Raw genomic sequence first — 21010 nt, forward strand, 5'->3', positions numbered from 1 at the left:
CAGTGCACTCCGCTGAACATCGTGCCAGCCCCAGTTGCTTCCCAGGCATTTGGGCACTGGTCCGATTTGACAACAGCGTTTGGGTGGTTGATCCCAGTCTCACAGCGGCTGCTCCCGCCCCTGCTCGATTATGTAAACAAACGCCTTATCTTATCGCTGTAGATGGCTGCAAAGTCCCAAAATTTCCGGAGCTTCGCTTCATCTGAAGCATTCGCAACCACTCGACGACGATCGCCTCAATCGGCGTAAACGAGGAATGACGATGGCGTCAAGATGCTCTGGTGGCAACTCGCTTTTTCTTTCATTTCTTTACCCCTCGTTATTTGTTGGTAGAAATACGGCGGCACCTCGCTTTGCTGCACGAGCAGTCGCATGTCGTCGCAATAGCTCGACCCACGTCGCCCAAGAACCGAAGACCAGCAGGCTAAACCCAGCTCCCGACGACTATTCTTTGCCCATTTTCGCCGACAAAGCGTCCGTAACACTCTATGCTGGCCCTGGCGGCCATGGCTGCATCTCGTTCTTCCGCGACGCATACCTCCCCGACGGCCCCCCCAATGGCGGCGACGGTGGCCACGGAGGCAACATCTACATACAAGCAGTGCACGGCGAAACTTCGTTGCACAAGCTAGCCAGACGGCGATTCATTCGAGCTGGGAAAGGAAAATCAGGACAGGGCAGTTCAAAAGGTGGCCAGCGAGGCGACGATGTTATCATCACGGTGCCAGTTGGTACGGTGGTGCGCGAGTTGAGCAGAGAAGACCCAGTCGCCGAGGACGCGATGTTGCAGCGCACACTGAAAGCACAGAAGAAAGCCGAGAAGCGGGCAAAATTGGCGCGCGAGGCGGAGATGGCGAGGCGAGAGTTGGAGGAAGGGCTGAAGGAGGAAGAGGAAGACACAGCCGACGAGGACAACAGGGGCCCAAGACAGGCCATCGAAGACGATTTTGATGAGCCCGAGGACCCCGACCGGAACAAATTTCTTTTGTACCCCGGCCTTTCGAAGTCTGATCTGAAGACGATATCTCTTCCCCGGGCCCCAACCCGTACCCGTCTCTACCACCAGCCACCTGGCCCGATCCAGCTCGACTTGTCGCGCCCTTCACCCCAGCCCATTCTGCTCGCCGTCGGCGGCATTGGCGGCCTCGGCAATCCTCACTTCGTATCGCGAGAGTACCCACGACCCATCTTCGCCACCAAGGGCGAGCGCGCTGTAACCATGGAGATCGAGCTCGAGCTGAAGCTGCTTGCCGACGTCGGTTTGGTCGGATTGCCCAACGCTGGCAAGAGCACACTGCTTCGTGCGCTTACAAACTCGCGCACCCGCGTTGGGAACTGGGCTTTTACGACTTTGCAGCCAAATATTGGGACAGTTGTCTTGGACAGCTACAAGGGCCGGCCTGTCATCAAGAGTTACAAGCGTTACCCGGCCACCGACTCCGGACATGGCGGCCCAGGCGAGGAGGAAGTCCTCGTCGAGCAACGAACCCGCTTCACGGTTGCCGATATTCCGGGTCTCATCGAGGGTGCTCACCTGGACCGGGGTCTTGGTATTGCTTTCCTGCGTCACGTCGAACGTGCCGGCGTGCTCGCTTTCGTCGTTGACCTCGCTGCCGGTCCGGCTGTGAAGGCCCTCAAGGCGCTGTGGAATGAGGTGGGCCTCTACGCTCAGATGCGCGAGGAGGAAGAGCGCGCCCGCGAGATCGACTCCCGTGTCGACTGGGACCTCAGCTCCGGCGCCAGTGGACGTGCACCGGCGGAGGGTACTATGATGGTTGCGGATGCGCCCCGGCACCCAAACAGGAGAACGGCTTGCATATCACAGCCAAGCCTTGGTTCGTGGTCGCCACCAAGGCCGATCTCCCCGAGACGCAGGAGAACTTCAAGGAGCTGAAGCAATACCTGGACGAAATCAACCAAGGAACTACTCCTCACCCAAGCGGAATTGAGAATGCCTGGACGGAGAAGTGTACCGCGATTCCTGTGAGCGCCATCAACGGCCAGGGAGTCGACCGGATCGTTCACTGGACTGTAGGATTGCTTGACGAGTAGATGTATCATATTTGTGTACTATCATTGTTGTAATACCACTCCACGGATGAAGAAATGTCCTTCTCGTCTTTAGCCATTCTTCTGCTGAACTGGCCTGTGCGTCCTAGTTGCACCAAGTGTGTTGAGACGAATCGTCTAGTTGCTGACTGCAGAATGACATTCACATACCCAAGCATGAACGTCGGATTGTTTGATTAGTCGACAGGTGTTGGTTACAATCTTGGCATATCAATCATTAAAACTAGCATCGCCAATCTGGCAGCGAACACCTAAATATCTACATCTTATACGCAAAACCCGATTCATGTTCCATCATATCAAAAGCCGGCTTCCCCGAAAACCAGCCCGCGAGCTCCGTCCCGACCGACTTGTACGTGAACTCAGCGTCCTCCTTGGCGACCTTGACAGTCTCGTGGCCCCGTCCTCCCGCTGCGGCGTCGGCCAGCAGCTGCTGGTGACAGCAGCGCTCGAGGCTCAGGAACCAGTAGACGCAGCTCTCGACGGATTTGCCGCAGGTGATGAGGCCGTGGTTCTGGAGGATGGCGGCCTTCTTGTCGCCGAGGGCCGCGGCGATGCGCAGTCCTTCCTCCTTGCCCAGGACGATGCCGTCAAAGGAGTCGTAGAGGACGATGTCGTTATAAAAGGCACAGGTGTCCTGGCTGATGATGTCGAGGTTGCGGCCGAGGGTTGAGAAGGCCTGGCCGTAAAGGGAGTGAGAGTGAGCCACGCAGTTTATGTCGGGGCGTGCTTCGTGAACTGCGTGATGGATCATGTAGGCTGGGAAGGTTGTGTTAGTCAGCGGGCGGAAAAGAGCTATAGAGAGAAGACCACAGCCAGGGAAACGGGGAGACGTCTGAAGAGCGCGGAAGCAGTGGATGGTGTAACTAACCAGCAGTGTTAAGGAGCTTCACAGGGCCGCCCTCAATGACTTTTCCTTCGGAGTCCACACGAATGAGATCGGAGGCCTTGAGGAGCGGCCAGGCAACGCCGAAAGGGTTCAGCCAGAACGTGTCCGGCTCTACGGGGTCCTAAGCAGATACGTCAGTGTTTGTTTCGAGAAAAGGAACAAACCAGAAGGTGAAAGTTAAGTTTTGGCGGGGAAGTAGGACATACCCGAATGGTGATGTGGCCCGCCACGCCGGCGTCGAAGCCGTTCTTAGCGAAGATGCGGAAGCCCAGAGCCAGCCGCTCCTTGAGGTATCGCCGGTGCTCGTACGGGTCCTCGAACTTTTGGGGCATGCGGAAGCCCGTCGGGTCCAGTATAGTGGATTTATCCTGCTTGGTAGTAGCAGATGAGCTGGGGAGGTTGCCGTTGCCATTGCCATTGCCATGGGTGGCGGCCGAGGCGTCTGTGGATGAGGGAGTCATAATTTGTTATGTATAGGCAAGTCACTTCACTTAGATGATGAGCCGAGTGTAGATTTGGTATGAGAAATGAAGAGCCAAGAGAAATTCAGATGGTTAGATGAGAAAGAGCTATGGTATTTAAGGAAGTTAAACAGCTAGCTAGGGTGGCGGTGGTCGCGCAAAAGCCAGTCCCGAGGCCGAAAGGCGCGGTATTGCTCCGTGCAGATAGTTAGGCTTTCGGCCTTCTGGCCTTCGGATGCCGGTCCCAGTCCAATAAGTAAATTCGCTTCACGGTTGGCGAGAACAATCTGTCGACAGACGGGATACGTTCTTGCGGCGGCGAGCAAAACGAATCGTACCACAGTAGCCTGAGCTGCCAAGTAGAGAGGAGAATCAGCGACTACCGGTTGCCGCGGAACCCCGCAGTGCAACCTATTATATTATCCCTGGAGCTCGTTATGCCTCGGCGTCCACTTCACTGTTCGCACCAAGCACGAGGGCCCAATCATTTCCGAGGTATTAGTATTGAGAGGTATACAGACGCTATACATGGTGCGTAAAAAGCATGAAGAGCTCAAATTGTCAACATAATTATGGTCTACGCTGTCAGGGCCTGCTGCGGATCGGACGGAGACGGAAGGTTTGAGGGGCTTCCGAACCCGAATATGTGGAGTGATCATTTCCGCGAGTGTCTTGCTTTCCTTCGGGACACCACCTTAATCACGCGAGGACATCTCATGTTGTTATTGTCTCGAGTTTCGAAAAATACGCATCTGGGTAGGAAGCTTCGTGGTGGGTGAGATGAATGTTGAAGGATGGAGCTCTCTGAATGCGGGACGGTTCTCAGTGGCTTGAGCGGATGCAAGCTGGGGCGGACCCTGAGGGACAGGGGGGTTTTGATGCGGGGTGATAAGATACCAAGCAACGCCGGTGTCTGGTTGGTCAATCATCTCCAATCGAGGGGCCGGCCACAGGCTGGCGCATTCCGCGCCTGAACCTCCAACTTTTTTTTTTTTCCCCTTGGGTGACGGCAAAATTTCACACCGCGCGACTCAACGCCGACAGGACTGGACTCGTCTTTGAATCCCTTCCTCCTCTAAACAAGACACACACGTGCGCAATCCACCAAACCCACGCACGTCGAAATCATCTAGCATCATGGGTCGCAAATTCAGAGTGAGTCTCTTCGCAGTGCTATTTATGGTGTCATTTTGCGCTGACCTTTATTTCGCTAGGGTGGAAAGAAGGGCAAGGGTCGCGGCGGCGGCAACGCGACGGGCGGTGATCGCGGTCGCCAGCCTCGCAGCGAGTCGTGGCAGTCCTACCCTGCCGTTAAGAAGGAGAACGAGAGGCTTCAGCGCTACTACAACACCATCATTGGCCTCTCTGAGGAGGAACAGGGCCCTTTCTGGGATGCGCTTCGCAGAGACCTCCCTAACAGCTTCCGCTTCTGCGGCTCCAAAGGGTAGGCAACACCGACTCGACCGATGGTTTCATTTGTCCAGTCGTACTAATTTGTTCTTTTCAGCCACGCCTTGGCCGTCAAGAAACTCCTGCAGACCCGATACATGCCCGAGATCGAAAAGATCGAACACGCCGATGGACGCACCGTCGAGCCCCCCAAGCCTCTGTCCTGGTACCCCAACGAGCTTGCCTGGTGGATGACCACCCCGAAGAACATCATCCGCAAATACCCCCCTTCGCCGCTTTCCAGAAGTTCCTCGTTTCCGAGACGACCGTCGGAAACATCAGCAGACAGGAAGTTGTCAGCATGATCCCCCCTCTGCTGATGGACGTCCGCCCCGGCATGACCGTGCTGGACATGTGCGCTGCGCCAGGCAGCAAGGCCGGCCAGCTTCTCGAGATGATCCACCAGGGCGAGGAGGCTAGAGTGAGAAAGGTCCTGCGCGCGTACGCAAAGGAGGACGGTCTTGACCTCGGCGAGGAGACGGAGGAGGAGCGCCAGGCTGACCTCGAGGCCGACCCGACGGATGCTGGCCGCACTACTGGCCTTCTCATTGCCAACGACGCCGACTACAAGCGCGGCCACATGCTTGTTCACCAGCTCAAGCGTCTTGGATCCCCCAACCTGCTCGTTACGAACCACGATGCCACCCAGTACCCCGCCATCAAGCTCCCTTCCGACCCGGCGACCCCCAACAAGCCCCAGTACCTCAAGTTCGACCGGATCCTGGCCGATGTGCCCTGCTCGGGTGATGGCACACTGCGAAAGAACATGAACCTGTGGAAGGATTGGCAGCCTGGCAACGCGCTGGGTCTCCACGTCACACAGGTCAGAATCCTTCTGCGTGCCCTTGCCATGCTCAAGGTCGGAGGTCGCGTGGTCTACTCCACGTGCAGCATGAACCCCGTTGAAAACGAGTCTGTTGTCGCGGCCGCCATCGACCGCGCAGGTGGTCCCGACAAGGTCGAGATCGTCGACTGCAGCAACGAGCTGCAGGGTCTCGTCCGCGCTCCCGGCATGCGCAAGTGGCAGATCATGGATAAGTCCGGCAGACTCTGGGGCTCGCAGGCCGAGGTTGACGAGTACACCAAGAACAGCACCGACGGCATTGCGCCCGGCAGAATCGTCGACACCATGTTCCCGCCTTTGGAGGGCAGCGTGTGCGCCGATCTCCCTCTCGAGCGCTGTATGAGAGTCTACGCTCACCAGCAGGACACTGGTGGCTTCTTCATCACCGTCCTGCAGAAGAAGGCCGAGGTCAAGATCCGCCCCGAGGATCAAAAGGCCGACGACGCGACCAAGTCGAACGGAACCACCGCGGCTGCCACCCCCGCAACCGAGAACGGCACGGAGACGAAGCCTGAGGAGAAGACTGAAGAGAAGGTCGAGGAGAAGGCCGAGGAGGCCCCCGCTGCCGCCGAGGCCGCCGAGGCCCAGCCCGAGGAAAAAAGTGAGAAAAAGGCCACGACCGAGGCCGAGGTGCCCGAGCAGGATGCTACGAACGGCGTTAAGCGATCGCGAGAGGACGAGACGGCTGACGGTGAGACCCAAGAGACCAAGAAGCCCAAGCTCGAGGCGTCACAAGATAAGCCTAAGAGATCCAACCGCAACATCCACGGCCAGGTCGAGGAACCCTTCAAGTACCTCGACCCCAAGCACGAGGTTATCAAGAACATCAAGACCTTCTACCACATCTCGTCGCGCTTCCCCGAGGACCGCTTCATGGTGCGCAATGCCGCCGGCGAGCCCGCCAAGGCCATCTACTACACCTCGGCGCTCGCGCGTGACATCCTCGTTGAGAACGAGGGCCGCGGCATCAAGGTCATCCACGGCGGCGTCAAGATGTTTATGAAACAGGACGCCCCCTCGGCCGAGATCTGCCGCTGGCGCATCCAGTCCGAGGGCATGCCGATCCTGCAGGGCTACGTCGGCGAGCAGCGCGTCGTCCGCCTCACGACCAAGGAGACGCTCCGCCGCCTCCTGATCGAGATGTTCCCGCGCATCGCCGACGGCGAGTGGGAGAAGATGGGCGAGATCGGCGCGCGCGTCCGCGACATCGGCATGGGCTGCTGCGTGCTCCGCGTGGAGCCCGATGGCTCGGATCCGGCCTTTAGCGAGCGCATGGCGCTGCCGCTGTGGAAGAGCATCCACTCGCTCAACCTCATGCTGCCCAAGGAGGACCGCACGGCCATGCTGCTGCGCATCTTCAACGACACGACGCCGCTCATCAACAACAGCCTGCAGAAGCAGCGCCAGATTGACGAGGCTGCCAAGGCCAAGACTACGGAGGACGCCCAAGTCACGGAGAAGGAAGACATTGACATTGAGGACGCCCCTACGCCCGAGGAGATGGACGCCGACGTGCCCGAGCCCGCCGCCGACGGCGCCGCCACCGCGACTACCGAGGACTCTTGAACGACTTTGATCAGTGTCTGTTGAGTCTCATCGGCGAGGGCGCAGAGTAGAGTCTGGCGTCAGACTTTCACACGTTGTGCAAGACGGAGGGGCTTCGTTCTTGGATAACGCTGGTTGAGCGCCCATTTCCCATACACACAGCATAGGTTACACCGGCCTAGATTTGAACATTGGATGAGCGAGATAGACTTGGACAGCGGGGAAAGTACGAAAAAGAAAATGTATGAATACATGAGAACCGTTGAGGTGGGCGTTTTTACAGTCTAAAGAATATAAAAAAAGGAATCATGGCATGGACTCTTGGCCTTGTGTTGGGTCTGTAGTTGTCTCGTCTATTTTAATGATGCCTTTTCTCGGTGTCGTAACTCAAGGTTTCTCTATCACGGGAAGAATCATATTCGTCCACTTCACCAAGGCGGTTAGACATTTGAGTGATACAATTGACCCCTTTGCCTGTCCTGTTCATACTGCGTCAAGCTAGGTCAACTACAAAAGGTATCTCTGATACTCGTATTGGAGAAACGTTAGGGGGGCAAATGCAAAAGAAAAGGAAGTGCGCTTCAATCGCGGACGGGAATTGAGCCCGACGTGGCTGGTATGGTGTTAGTGGCGATGTTCGGATGTGATGAACACTGGACAGAGGTGCGCTTACGGGTCGAACCCACAACCTTGAGATTAAGAGTCTCACGCTCTACCGATTGAGCTAGCCGGGCAGGCTTTTTGGTTGTTTGGTTGGTGACGATGGGCGCGCAGATGGGGATCTATGGAGAGCGGGTCGCGAGCGTGGTAGAGGAGAGAGAGAGCACGGAGAGCATTGTGGGTTGTTTCGTGGTGTGGTTTTTGAATTCTTCATACAATGACCAGTCAACGTAGTGTCAACGTTGGTCCTCTACGACAGCAGCGAAATGACGTGTGCAGCAAAGCGTTTGCACCGTCGGGCAATGGGTATCTTTCTTCGCAAGCTGCACCGCGTACTGAAACACGATACCAATCCAACATGTACCGTCATCCTGTCCCTTCACATGTATCCGCGGATACCCCGAATGACTCCAGACTTCTTCCCCTTTTCATCCTTCCGTCGATTCTGAACTCCGCCTGAAAACAAAAAAACCGAAGCCTTTGATTAGTTGATCCGCCAAAAACCATCGCGGAATCGAATCCGGGCCGTTCCAGACTCACCTCTGCCGAAATATCTTGGATCGGTTGTCGCCGACGATGGGCTGGCGGCTGCGCCTTCGTCCATATCCAACGGGCTGGATGCCACTGGCGGAAGGTGCGCCAAGCCCGCAGGCACCGGAGTCGACGGCTTAGACATGATGGGTGGTGTCGCGTTGAAGGACGTCGGGTTAATGAAGTCATGGTCGGATAAGACCCTGTGCAAGCCCGAGTGGCTGCCTCGCGTTGTGACGGGGCTAGTCGAGTGTGTCGAACCCTCCCCGTCTCCTTCCATGCGGAAGACAAAGTCGCCTCGACCATGCGAGTTGGACGATCCAACCGAGAACCGGTTCTCCTCGACCTGCGACTGCAGTACCGTGTATTTCCTCATCAGATTCGTGTACTGCTTCTGCAGCTCAGCCTGCTTCGCCCGGCTCGCTGCAAGTGCACTCTCGACGGCGGCCTTGGTCTCGGCGGTTCGCCTGCTGTGCATGCCCTCGTGTGCCTCGAGAAGCTTCGTGTTCAGCACACCAATCTGGGTCTGGAAGAGCCTTTTGGTCTTCTGGAGCTCCTCCTCGCGGGCCTGAAGTTTCAAACCAAGTATCTCTGCCCGGTTTTCTGCTTCCGCCGCAGATGTAATCGCCGTCTGTCTCTCCGCTTCCTTGGCTTGAAGATCCCTCTCCGAGATCGACAGCCGCTCCACATCAGCTTTCAGCCGGTCGTTCTCCGCGGCGTTGATCTCGATGGACTGCATGGTCTGCTTCGAATTGAGCTCCTTAACCTCAGCATCACATACCAGCTTCTTCAACTTCTCGCTTTCTTCTCTTGCACTCTGCAGCTCCTGCTGCAGAGACTGAATCTCCGTCTTAGTCTTTCTCGATTCCTCACGCAGAGTTCTCAGCTTTGCGGATAAGTCCGACTCCCACTTCTTCGCCAGGGTGCGGCTCTTCTCCGACTCCTTCCTAATCTGCATTTCGGCCTTCTTGGAATCTTCCAGCCGTTTCCTCAACGTTCGGTTGGTCAAAATGAGATTTTGAGTCTCAGCCTCACTTGCAGCTTCCCGAACCTGTCTGCGCCGCAGCTCGCCGATATGCGCCATATGTTGCTGCTTCAGATACCTCTCAAAGTTCAAGTCATTGTGCAGGAGAAGGATCTGCCGCTGCAGGTGCGCAATCTGAGAATGGCTGCCGGAAAGAGACGTCGGCGCAGGCATAGCCGGTAGGGGAGGGGGCATATGGCTACTGGACTTCTCTGCCGCAGATTCCTGATGGCTCAATGCAAGTGATGGGACGCTGTCGTTTGCCATCGACTGATGTAGTCCGGACTTGATGACCTTGTTTGAGTGCAGCATGTCTTGCAACTGTGTGTGGGAGGGCGACGTGATGAGCTGTGGAGGTAGGGTCGGACTGTCAGCGACTACATCGGCCTTGGGGGCTTCAAGTGAGTTCCTGTGTGAAGGTTGGCTAGACAGTGAGCTCTGACGTTGACTAGTCGAATGGACGCGGCTGCTCGCCCGCGAGTGCTGTTCCGGATCTTGAGTGCTTCTCCAGCTCTCAGCCCCAGGTTCCAACCTGGAACCGCTGAGCAGGGCAGGTCCGAGACTATCCCGATCCGATTCGTCACTGAGCAAGGAGATGTCTCCATCAGCGGCCTGGCCATGGCCTGCATCAACAGTCGCAAAGGTTTCCGGAGAGAACCGCAGCGCCATACACTCGGCCACGACTTCTGCAGGCTCACTTGTCATCCAACGCCCGAAATCGGTCTTTTCAGAGTCGATCGTGAGGGTATAGAAGTTTGGGTGCAAAAGGTGACTTTGCCTGAAGCGCTCGGATTTGTGTCGTATTTCGGTTGGTTGGACTTCAAGCTCGTCCGGGTTGGCCGCATTTGCGTGTCGAAGATATCGTTGTGGCTTCCGGATGTAATCCATGAAGTTGATGGGATACAGGCCGTAAAGAATGGTGAAGTAGTTGGCCAAGTGAGGGACTTCGAGGTCGTCGGTCTCCTGAGAATAAGGGCAGGTCTCCCATCCTGATGGCGACGCAATACTCTTCTGCTCGCTTTCATCTGATGTGGCCTCGACGATCCCAGTCCGTTCGCTGTCCCAAAATAACAGCCGTGCATATATGTTGAAAAGATTTGGGAGGTGTGGCACCAACGAACTTGGCATATGTGGCAATATCATGATCAGGGCGGTGATGGCCAAAGAAATGACGGTTGCCGACGTGTCTTGCTGCAAGCATCGCATCAAGTTGTTGAATAGTGGCGTCTGCAATATCAAGTGCAGATGTGGCGGCTGACTTTGGACGAATTCGCAAAGGAGCTTAGCGATTCTCGCCCGGAATTCACTCCGCACGAAGCACGTATCCAAGGTGAGGAGAAAATCCTGCCATCTCGTTAGACAACCAGTCGCAACCACAGCCAACACAGAATCCAACTTACTCTGGGCTTTTTCTTGCCGTATGTTATCAAAGCTTGACGTATTGCGCGCTCACTGGATTGCGCAGTCAAGTCGCTCTCAGACTGGACTTTGTGATATTTCTCCAACCATGTCAACAGCAGTCGTTTGGCGAAAGGGTTGACGACGGGTTCAGCAGTCGAGTCGTCGTCTTCGCGTTTTTCTAGCATCAAAACCTCTAGCGTCGCAAGGTGCGACTCTTCCATCAGGCCCTTCTCCCGACTGATGTTCTCTAGGACCGGGTCGTTGAGAAGATCCCACCACTTGAATAAGCGAGCGGGCGCGCGGATCGCAGACACCAGAAGACGGAAGATGTGGAGGAAAGGGGCATATTTGGCTGGTGCGCCTTTGACGTGCTTGTCCCAGATGCTGAGGAGTTCGTCCTGCAGTCTTTCGGCGCTCGAATCGTCATACTTCTCATGCTTGTTCAGGTAGGCATCGACGACCTCGGCGACGTCGTCGGACAGCGGGAGGGAGGGTGAGGCGAAGAAGGACGTCAAGGCTTTGGACAGGTCCTTGAGTGACCTATGCAGCGCGGTGTCAGTCAACCGTATGCTTTATCGCAAAGTAGCAGAAGGCCAGAAGGCCAGAAGGCTGCAGGATTGAATATCGCGCACCGCATGACGCAGCGGAGCAGGCTGGAGGGAAAGCGAGAAATACGACGGGGACAAATCTGGCCACTTACGCTGACGACGCCATTTTGTTAGCGGTAACTCTTCATCGAGCCTTGCGATGGTATGAACTGTAACAAGAATCAGGGCAAGGTGCGTCTGAGGGCGCAGGTGAAAGTCGATGTCATGCAACTGTCAGGCAACGGAATCTGCTGATGCAAGGTACAAGCTTTGCCAGGGACCCTCTCTCGTACAAGGCCGGGAATGGACAAGATTGTGTCATTGGACACTACAGGGCACGACTGAGGGGCCCAGCGGAAGGCCACTATGCGGCAGGCCACAGCGGCCACCGATCAAGCAGCATGGGCTGAACAGCGCTTGGTTGGTCTCGCTTAGCCTTTCTACGGGTCCTACGGTTTGCGATGGGGGGACGACGAGAATTGCAAGGTGGAGATACTTGCATCTCGGTGGCCCGGCTGCCCTGCAGACATGTACCGGGGCCCACCAGTGACCTCACGGGGAGAACGCTCGTGGACTAACCCCGCAATCCGAAAGAGCGCCATGCACCTTGGGCCACCGATGCACCCGACCCCAGAAAACGTACGGGAGACAGTGGGGCCATTGGACCACTCGAAGCTGTTGTGGGTTGTGGCCTTGTCCAGAAACGCACCTGATCAGTCGCCGATGGCCAGTGACCTGAGCTGAGGGGTTGCTTTGGGGTGCTTGGAAGCCGGCCAGCTGCGCAGATCCAAGGGCGGAACACTGGAGGGACATGCCGTGCGTGAGGTGAGGTACCTGAACGCCCACCTCAAGGTGATGCGTGAGGAGGTAGACAAGTTGGACGTCAGGTAAAGCAGGTCGAGAGAGGTAGAGAGAGACAGAGATCGGGCGGTGGTACAACCCCTCCTTTGTCCAGATGACTCGACCCTTATTACCTCCTTCCCCTCCCTCTTTTCATCCAAATAGCTCTGAGCTGTCTTCTTCTCCTCCTCATCTTCCATCATCACCAACAAGCTTCGCAATCCAGCCAACTCGCACCCAATTCCCAGCACCAACCTTCTCCGAGAACTCTTCTTCTCGGTCCCAATTGCTCTAGTTACTCCAACATCCAACAGCAACTACAAGCTGTATTACTTCATCTTCCCCCCTTGAACCACATCACAAACAGTCGACAAGATGGCAAACAAGAGCTCTGCAGTGGCGGACGAGCCCATTGAGGTTCTGTTTGCCCTGCAACCCAACTTTGACCTTCTCGACATGGCAGGCCCAATGGAGGCCCTGACTGCCGCCCTCCACGACCAGAAGGATAAGAGTGAGTACTCCGATCTCCCAGGACAACAGCTCCTCCTCATCAGTTTCCCCACTCCAACCCGCCACGGCTCCTTGACGCAGCAGCGCTGACTATTTACCCCAACCACCCGCAGACTCCAAGGCCTTCGAGTGTACCATCACGGCCGCAGAGCCCAAGGTCGTATCCGACTCTGGCGTCACCATTGGCACCCAGATCCCCTTCAAGGAGGCCTACGAGCGTCTTAGTGACTTCGACGTTCTCGTTGTTGTCGGCGGCGACAGCGAGAACGTTCTCAAGGCTAATGCTGAGCCCCTCCCCCTCATCCAGGCCTTCTCCGAGCTACAGCAGACGGATCCCTCCCACGAGCGCACGCTTCTTTCCGTCTGCACTGGTGCTCTCTTCCTCGCCAAGCAGGGAATCCTCGCCGGCCTGTCGGCTACTACCCACTCAGACTACATTACCAAGTTCGAGATCCTTTGCAGTGAGGCTGCTACCCGCAACCTGACCGAGCGAACCGATGTGATCGACGATGCCCGATACGTCGTCAACAACCTGCGCTTCGACCTCGGAGACGAGGACGAGAACCCGTATGTCCGCCGCAAGTCCGACACCGGCCGCCGACCTTCCAATGCCAGGTATGTAACCCAAACATCCATCTCCCCACCGCTGTTGCAGACGATGCTAACGCCAACAAACAGAAAGGGCAGCATGTCCTTCAAGAGCTCCGGCCGCCGCGAGTCCATCACTCGTCGTGCTGCGATGCGCCTCGGTGGCCTCCGTGTCATTACGGCGTCTGGAAACAGCGCTGGTGTGGATGCAGCTTTGTATCTCATCAGCGCTCTTGTCGACGATGCGTCGGCCGAGGAGGTCGCTCGCAAGATGAACTGGACCTGGAACAAGGGCGTCGTCGTCGACGGCCTCGACGTCTGAGCAAGATGTCAATTAGCCATGACGGATGGATGGTAAAAGTCCATCATGATTCATGAAGATCTGTAAGAAGGACGGGAAAAGCCTTCCAGATGTGTACGGGATATTGAAATCTCCATATTGCTAGCAATGCTGTTTATTAGTCGCAATTCAACCCATTTCAAGGACCCTTTCTCTGCACCCTACGACTTCAAGGTAATCCACTGCATGTCTCACGGATATTGCGCATGTCCTCCAAATGAATTGTACGGTAGCTTTGTTTTCTGGGCTATGACTACAAAATCTTCCCCGAACCCAAAAATGCGACGTGTGCGCTCCAATTCCCCCTCATAAACCGGTGGAGATTTAGCTCAGCTTAGGTTGGTACGTGGTCTTACATAACCAAACCCATCCGGTGTTGGAATCTGGGGTTCAGGCTTGACGGACAAGGCAATCCCTTGATCAGCGCTTCAATTTCCGAGTTAGTCGGTTTGCGAGTGTAAGGCAAAACATGGGACAGACGAGCGTTCCGCCAAGAAGAGAATGTCTCAGCAGCACTCCTTTCCCACATGGAGGTGCTAATATCAAGCGTTTGCCCATCGGCCTTCTTTTCATTCACAGACAATCAGGTATTGCTACATGGAGGTTTGAGCCATATGTACAGAATAGGAAGAATCCAAAGCGGGCTCATCTCAAACCTTTGGAGTCCGAGATGCCTAAAAGGCAGGACGTCGCGTGACTGAGTTTTACCCCACCTGTCTGAGCAAATTGCTATGGTGTACATACCTACGCAGTCGATTCCTGACCGAGGTATCATTTGAATAATTCGGAAATTGGAGAAGATCACTTACTGTGGAAACAGTATCTTAACTCTCTTCGGCAATTGAGTCGAAGCACCTTTCCAGAATAGTCCCGCTCTATCCGGTCTGGAGCCGGACAAGCTGGGAACCATTTTATGGAGACGCCACTCTCGGCCATCGGCCCCACTAGGTACGCAGGCCCGGTCTCCACTCACCCGGTGATTTCTGCGGAAATACGTGAGCCCGATTGAGCCAATCAGCAACTCAGAATCGGTGATCTCGACCTTGGGAACTTTTTGGATTTCTCGCGAGTCGACGCTCTACGACCAAGTGCAGCAGACCACCGACGACAAGATGGCGGAAGCATTGACAAAGGCGGTAGCCCGCCAAGCACCCAACTTCAAGCTCGGAGCGAAGCCAGTCTTCCTGTAAGTTACAAGCCCGACTCCGTTTCGAAAAGGAAAAGAACCTGCTCTCCGAGCAGTCGCGCCACGCAGCTCGAGACAGCAAAACGCTAACCTCCCTTTTCCCAGGCCGAACCATGTCGTCACCCTCATCCGCAAAGACCGCGCCCCGCCGAACTGGGCGACTTTCAACGTGCCCCTGACCTTTACGAAATTCGACCTGCGCGACTACCTCTGGAACCTGTACGGCGTCGAGGTGACGGCGGTGCGGTCGTGGGTGAAGCAGTCTCCCATCGAGCGCAAGGGCGCCTCATCGGGCTACTACCGCCCGCAGAGCCAGAAGTTTATGACGGTGCAGATGACAAAGGCCTTCGTGTGGCCCAGCCCGCCCGAGGACCTCGAGCCGTGGAACAAGAAGCTGTGGGACGCGCGCGAGGCGACGTCGCAGAAGCAGTACCGCGAGGACGTCGCCCGGCAGCTCGGCAGGCTGGCGTACCCGAGCAAGGACAAGGAGAGTGCTGAACGGAAGAAGCTGCGCCGCGAGGCGGCCAAGATGATGGAGGGCAAGAAGGAGTTCAAGAGCGATGTGCAGTTGGACAGCAAGTGGGATCAGATCGTCAAGGCGTCCAAGGGGAAGAGACAGTCATCATGAGGCAGGGCGAGGTCACTAGAGCATTGAGGGGAGCGGCTGGCGGGGTTGTTACGTGTACAAAAAACCAGGAGAACACTTAGTTGACATGCGGGTAGCATGTCTTGTACAACACAAAAGGACGGCATGAGATATAAGCATGTCAATTGGTTTTGGTATCGTCAGGTTCGCTTCTCTTTAGCCCGGTCTGCTCTGGCGTTGAATGCACGATCCAGTGTTGTGACTTTTGAAAGCGAAGTACTTCGTTGCCCCATCCCCACCAGCCCGCCGTTAGGTTGCGCGCAAATACCTCGAGGCCAAGGTACCCTTGAGGCAGTTCGTCTTCGAACAAGTGACGAAGGTTTGGTTTCCGAGAGTGTACGTCGGGTACTGCGGCGATTACCTTCTGCCGCACCTTGTGGTTATCGCCCCTTTTTCGGGCAATGATAAGTCTCTCCCACGGCTTCCTCCAAGCAGACTCAGGATCGAATATGGGCTCCCCTTGAGAGGTAAGCTTGACCCAGATCCATTCAGCGGCGACTTCGAGGCCCCAGCCAGCGAGGACTCCTCTGGGCGAGGTGAGCAGGTCTACCAAAGTCGCCTTGTTAGTTACCCAGATAGCGACAAGGCCGCCATCTGCAAGATGGCTAGCGACGGGGATGTGATCCAGAAGCGACCGGGTCTCCTTGAGACCGTAGACTGTGGAGTAACCGCCAGTCTTTCTCCTCGCCGATTTGTTCGGCCAAGGCGGGTCTAGGACGATAAGATCAAACTTGGGCGCCGTTGAGAGGAATGCCTCTCTGGTCTCCTGGATCGAGCCGCTCAGGTACGCAGACTCTTTAGGGATAAAGTGCGCCGTAGCCGCAGCCGCAGCCGCATGTTGCGCGGCGTCATTGCATGCGGGATGATCCTGCAGGCTCTTCTTGCTGCACTCACTACCGCTGCTGACGTTGCTGCTCCCGCCGCCGGTCACTCGTGGGAGGCAAAACGGCGCGGTGTAGTCTTTGCTTAGCGTGTCGAGGGCGCTCCTCACCGCCGCCTCGATCATGAGGTCTGCGAGCTGGCTCGCCGGTGTCTGGTTGTTGGTCAGGGGGTCCCGGGGTTCCGGTATAGAAAAGGGTGTTGTGATGGGGTCGACCGAGAGGAGCCGTCTTTGTGGACCTGTTGTCTCGGCACTGCAACCCGGCAACAACTGGCTCTCCTCCAGAGACGCGGGGATGTCGATAAGGAAGACGGACCTGTCCTCATTTTGGAATAAGATGCTCCTGGGTAAGGGGCACGCCGGGGAGGGCTGCGGCGGATGGCTAGAGACCATGATTGAGAAATCGAGATGTGGTTCCTCTTCCTTTACCTACCGCGCCAATCTGCCTTGCTTTGTGGCTTTGACCGGGGCGTCTTCCCCGGAGACTGAATTTGAGGCCCGGCCCAGTCCAAGTGCCACTTGACCGGACCCGGGGCTTGACTAGGGTGACCGTGGGTGGGAGATAGCCCAAGTCTGTAGCCCAGTGCTGCCGAGGCCCTGCGTTGGCGCGTTTCTCCTTTGATGGGCGGTCTGGGGTCAGTTTTCTAGAGGGATTTTCTTATTCCTGTGTGTTTGTAAAATCCTGTTCGGCCGCCCAATTCGTCCTCCCACACGGCGATGGAGGATGCGGAGGTATCGTGGATATCGTAGGTCTAACTCCGGACCAGAGCCGAGTAAAATACAGACAGGCCTTCCCCCACAAGCCATCATTGAAGAGTGTCGAGTGACCATCCGCCCGTGTTGACGCTCGGCAATCTTCGGCTTGTGGCCCAGACCCCTGTACTAGAACTCAGCGGGCCACCCGCCCAAGAAGTTCCCCGTCTACCGCTCGTGCGCCACGGTACGGTCCACGGCTCCCCCAAAGGAATGACAGTGCAATGAGAGGGAGCCTTTTAAAAATCTCGCCTTTATGACGTCCCACTCATCGCATTTCGGCTCAAGACCCTTTCCCATCCCTTCCCGCATTGCTCTTCCCCACGACTACCACCCCACGATCCTTACCCTCCTTGCTTACCAGTTCGCGCGTGTTTCCTTTTCCTTCTCTTGTTCTTCGACCGGAAACATTACAACTACCAGGACTACCCATCAACTCCACCCTTGCGATAACACGAGTAGCGGAATGCTTCTCGAGTAACAGCGGGCCTCCACCACTACAAACAACCAGCGAGCGAGCGTCGCAGGTCGCGCTGACCAGGTAATGCCGTCAGCGCTGCTGGAACATGCCTCCATGTCGGAGATAGCACCGAACAAACAACGAGATGCTGCGCGACCGAAGCCGGACACGAGGGCGCCCCCCGTGTGCCCGACCGACGACGATGAGACGATAGCGACGAGGAAGAAGACGCGGACGTTTGATTATATCTGGCGGTCCGGCGTCGCGGGAGGCTTGGCAGGCTGTGCTGTAAGTAGAATCCCGGAGAGGTCTCAGCAGAAAACGAGAATGGTGTTTCTGACTCTAGCCAACACTGCAGGCAAAAACGGTCGTCGCACCCCTCGATCGAGTCAAGATCCTCTTCCAGGCGAGCAACCCTCAGTTCGCAAAATACACGGGCTCATGGTTCGGTGTTGTGACGGCAATGAAAGATATCCGTTCTCACGAAGGCGTCACCGGGCTGTTTAGAGGACATTCGGCGACGCTGATTCGAATCTTCCCTTACGCCGGCATCAAGTTCCTTGCTTATGAACAAATCCGCTCCCTCGTTATTCGCCGGAAAGACCAAGAGACGCCTTGGCGCCGGCTCATCAGCGGCTCCATGGCGGGCGTTACTTCTGTCTTCTTCACATACCCTCTAGAGGTCATTCGCGTCCGTTTGGCTTTCGAGACAAAACACGGGGGCTCCTCGTTAGCCGCGATTTGCCGCCGGATTTACAACGAGCGTTTTGTGCGGACCTCCCCGGCTGCACAAGCGGCCAGTACCTCGGCAACCGAGGCGACGGCCACCTCCGCAGTCGCCGCAATCGCCCCGCGTTCGGGACTCATCAATTTTTACAGAGGCTTCACGCCGACTTTGCTGGGCATGCTTCCTTACGCCGGCATGTCCTTCCTCACGCACGATACGGCAGGCGACCTTCTCCGCCATCCTAGCCTCGCCAAATACACAACCCTTCCTCAGCCAAAGAACTCACCCGCGGGAAAGGCCGCGCCGCTCCGGTCCTGGGCCGAGCTACTTGCCGGCGGTGTCGCCGGCCTCATTTCTCAGACGGCGTCGTACCCCTTGGAGGTCATTCGCCGGCGGATGCAGGTTGGCGGCGCCGTTGGAGATGGCCACCGGCTTCGGATTAGCGAGACGGCGGCCATGATTTTCCGAGAGAGGGGAATGCAGGGGTTCTTTGTGGGCTTGACGATCGGCTATGTTAAGGTGGTGCCTATGGCGGCCGTGGCCTTTTACACGTACGAGCGAGCCAAGACGTGGCTCAAAATCTAGACTGGCTGCCCTTTTGCAAAGACTATTTGAGTTTGGCGTTGTTGGGACACTCTGGGACAAACAAGCGTTCATGGGACTTTTATGAAATACGCCGTTAGAGGAGCAGTTTTCTGGGACCAAGGAGTATGAAGGAGCGCTAGAATGGCGGCTAACTGTATACGACAATTGTTCAATAAACAGTTGTGTTTGTTGCGTCACATGTTGTGAACTTCAACTCGTCGCTGATCCACGCATGGCGCTCTTGACCACGCGTCTCAATGCGCTCATACAAGAGAGTTAAGCTAACTTGTAGAAGACCAATGTTCATGATTCGTAAGTCATTCCTTCTCCTCGCCCACACATCTCGTTATTTCGACACCATCCTAGACATCCTCATTAAGAACGAGTTGTGGTTGTGTTGAGGGTGTGAACTCACGGGCACGCCAGTCGGCTCAAAGCTGTTGACCAACCGGCTCTCGTACTTGAGATGCGGGTTTCCGATGCGCGACAAGTCCAACCTCTCCTCACCCTCGCGCTTTTCGTACTGCTTCGCCGTCCGGTCGTCGTGCCACCCGCTCTGCTTCCTCGCGTTGCCTACGTCCTGGGCTGCCGCGCGCTTCTGCGCGACCGAGCTGCGGACGTACTCGAGGTACGGCGGGTTGCCCGGCTTGATGACGTTGTCGGCGGCGAGAACGGAGCCAGGCCCGACAATGCCAAGCTGTTCGCAGAGCTTCAGGTCCGTAGTGTACGCAGGCTTGTAGTGGTCCAGGAACATGAGATCGATCTTGTGGAGCGAGCCCGTGGCGTGCAGCCGCGCGATGGAAGCGTCGCTGGGGCCGACGACGACTTTCACAGTGGCGGAGAGGCCGGCGAGGTCGACGAGGGAGCCGATCACCGCGGCGAACTCGGGGTTGCGCTCGAGAGAGTAGTATTTCGCGTCCGGAACGGCAGCGCGGGCTGCGGCGCCGAAGAGGATGCAGGAGTAGCCTACGTAGCCTCCCAGTTCGACCTGTTTGGCGGGGGAGGGTGTCAAAGATTAGATGGCAGCTCTCAGTCAACCGCGGGCGATTAAGAGTTCATGGTCCCAAGATGCAAGCCGAGAATCATCGGACGATCGACAACTCAATCGTGACTGCAGACCTGCTGGTTTTGGGTGGGGGGGAGGGTTTGCTCACCATAACCTTGGGCTTGACCTCGGCGATCAAATCCGTCACGATCTTGCCCTTGTCCTCGCCGACGTTCATGAGATACTTCTTGGTGCGGCCAAAGTCGTCAATGGCCTTGAGGACGCGCTCGGGGGAGCCTCGGATCTCGTCAAGGTCGGGCTGGTTGTAGACAAAGTGTAGGAGCTCGATCTCACGGCCGTCATCAAAGAAGACATCTTCTTGGACGGCGTATGCCTTGCTTTCGTCAAAATGAGGCATCTTGGGGAACTGTGTTGTTCGTTGCGGTTGCGACAGCGTCACAGGGATTTCGTAACTGCTCTGGTTTCAATTGGCTTGATTTGTCTCAAATGAAAGAGCTACGAGAGCAAATATTCGGTGAGAGGAAAGCAAAAAAGGAAGGAAAACAAACAGACATAAGGGCCAGACAGCTCTCATGACAGAAAGGTCTAGTTATCATCACGATGGATGGGAATCCCACCATCACCAAAGGCCGAACTCGTCCCGCAAGCAAGGAATCCCGAGCAATGACATGGCCGGAAGCCGCAGCTCTCGCCGACCATGACCACCTTTGCGAGTCTCTACCCCAACGTTCCCTTCTCCAAAGCCTGTGGAGCCTAGCAGTTCCCCTCTACCCAAGTCCCATTATACCAGCTACGCAGGTGAAAATTGCCGGGAGAGGAAAGCTCAGCTATCGAAAGGTAAGGCGCCACGCGAAGGAGAGAGGTACGTAGCCCCGAGGAAAACCCCATGGCGGGGTAAGGAGACCGGACCTGCCCTCCGCGCCAGGTCGCCCCTAGGTACTTCACAAGGTAAAAAGGCTGCGAGAGCTACTTGTACGGCGGTACGGAGGTACAAGTCAGGTGCTTTCGCGACCGGGTGCGGGTACTAG

At 56.5% G+C, this 21010-nt stretch overlaps 10 protein-coding genes and 1 non-coding gene across 11 annotated transcripts; 6 read left to right on the forward strand and 5 right to left on the reverse strand.

The window, feature by feature from the left end:
• Positions 1–262: 262 nt before the first annotated feature.
• ColSpa_07411 (putative GTPase-activating protein) lies at positions 263–2052 on the forward strand (the record flags this gene model as incomplete). The annotated part of the gene is made up of 3 exons (XM_049273623.1): positions 263–739; positions 956–1714; positions 1804–2052. 3 exons carry the CDS (start codon positions 263–265, stop codon positions 2050–2052), a joined length of 1485 nt encoding a protein of 494 aa, XP_049129580.1.
• Positions 2053–2329: 277 nt separating this feature from the next.
• On the reverse strand, positions 2330–3420 carry ColSpa_07412 (decarboxylase NovR; the record flags this gene model as incomplete). Its single annotated transcript, XM_049273624.1, has 3 exons — positions 2330–2829; positions 2942–3080; positions 3166–3420. The coding sequence occupies 3 exons, from the start codon at positions 3418–3420 to the stop codon at positions 2330–2332; spliced, it is 894 nt and encodes a 297-aa protein (XP_049129581.1).
• Positions 3421–4557: 1137 nt separating this feature from the next.
• Positions 4558–5174, forward strand: ColSpa_07413 (tRNA (guanine-N(7)-)-methyltransferase; the record flags this gene model as incomplete). The annotated part of the gene is made up of 3 exons (XM_049273625.1): positions 4558–4575; positions 4635–4864; positions 4928–5174. The coding sequence occupies 3 exons, from the start codon at positions 4558–4560 to the stop codon at positions 5172–5174; spliced, it is 495 nt and encodes a 164-aa protein (XP_049129582.1).
• Positions 5175–5206: 32 nt separating this feature from the next.
• Positions 5207–7279, forward strand: ColSpa_07414 (multisite-specific tRNA:(cytosine-C(5))-methyltransferase trm4a; the record flags this gene model as incomplete). The annotated part of the gene is made up of 1 exon (XM_049273626.1): positions 5207–7279. The coding sequence occupies one exon, from the start codon at positions 5207–5209 to the stop codon at positions 7277–7279; it is 2073 nt and encodes a 690-aa protein (XP_049129583.1).
• A 640-nt stretch (positions 7280–7919) lies between these two features.
• On the reverse strand, positions 7920–7988 carry ColSpa_tRNA_206. Its single transcript has one exon. It is a non-coding gene; the product is annotated as a tRNA-Lys (tRNA).
• Positions 7989–8402: 414 nt separating this feature from the next.
• Positions 8403–11588, reverse strand: ColSpa_07415 (tuberous sclerosis 2; the record flags this gene model as incomplete). Its single annotated transcript, XM_049273627.1, has 3 exons — positions 8403–10817; positions 10874–11414; positions 11575–11588. The coding sequence occupies 3 exons, from the start codon at positions 11586–11588 to the stop codon at positions 8403–8405; spliced, it is 2970 nt and encodes a 989-aa protein (XP_049129584.1).
• Positions 11589–12676: 1088 nt separating this feature from the next.
• ColSpa_07416 (uncharacterized protein) lies at positions 12677–13721 on the forward strand (the record flags this gene model as incomplete). Its single annotated transcript, XM_049273628.1, has 3 exons — positions 12677–12812; positions 12925–13426; positions 13490–13721. 3 exons carry the CDS (start codon positions 12677–12679, stop codon positions 13719–13721), a joined length of 870 nt encoding a protein of 289 aa, XP_049129585.1.
• A 1130-nt stretch (positions 13722–14851) lies between these two features.
• ColSpa_07417 (54S ribosomal protein L23, mitochondrial) lies at positions 14852–15553 on the forward strand (the record flags this gene model as incomplete). Its single annotated transcript, XM_049273629.1, has 2 exons — positions 14852–14925; positions 15031–15553. The coding sequence occupies 2 exons, from the start codon at positions 14852–14854 to the stop codon at positions 15551–15553; spliced, it is 597 nt and encodes a 198-aa protein (XP_049129586.1).
• Positions 15554–15692: 139 nt separating this feature from the next.
• Positions 15693–16844, reverse strand: ColSpa_07418 (uncharacterized protein; the record flags this gene model as incomplete). The annotated part of the gene is made up of 1 exon (XM_049273630.1): positions 15693–16844. One exon carries the CDS (start codon positions 16842–16844, stop codon positions 15693–15695), a length of 1152 nt encoding a protein of 383 aa, XP_049129587.1.
• Positions 16845–17778: 934 nt separating this feature from the next.
• ColSpa_07419 (mitochondrial carrier protein LEU5) lies at positions 17779–18976 on the forward strand (the record flags this gene model as incomplete). Its single annotated transcript, XM_049273631.1, has 2 exons — positions 17779–17952; positions 18023–18976. The coding sequence occupies 2 exons, from the start codon at positions 17779–17781 to the stop codon at positions 18974–18976; spliced, it is 1128 nt and encodes a 375-aa protein (XP_049129588.1).
• A 317-nt stretch (positions 18977–19293) lies between these two features.
• ColSpa_07420 (putative cation exchanger) lies at positions 19294–20379 on the reverse strand (the record flags this gene model as incomplete). The annotated part of the gene is made up of 3 exons (XM_049273632.1): positions 19294–19338; positions 19392–19964; positions 20131–20379. The coding sequence occupies 3 exons, from the start codon at positions 20377–20379 to the stop codon at positions 19294–19296; spliced, it is 867 nt and encodes a 288-aa protein (XP_049129589.1).
• Between the last annotated feature and the right edge of the window lie 631 nt (positions 20380–21010).

The sequence above is a fragment of the Colletotrichum spaethianum genome, assembly GCF_022836535.1.
Source record: "Colletotrichum spaethianum MAFF 239500 DNA, contig19, whole genome shotgun sequence".
Lineage (NCBI taxonomy): Eukaryota > Fungi > Ascomycota > Sordariomycetes > Glomerellales > Glomerellaceae > Colletotrichum > Colletotrichum spaethianum.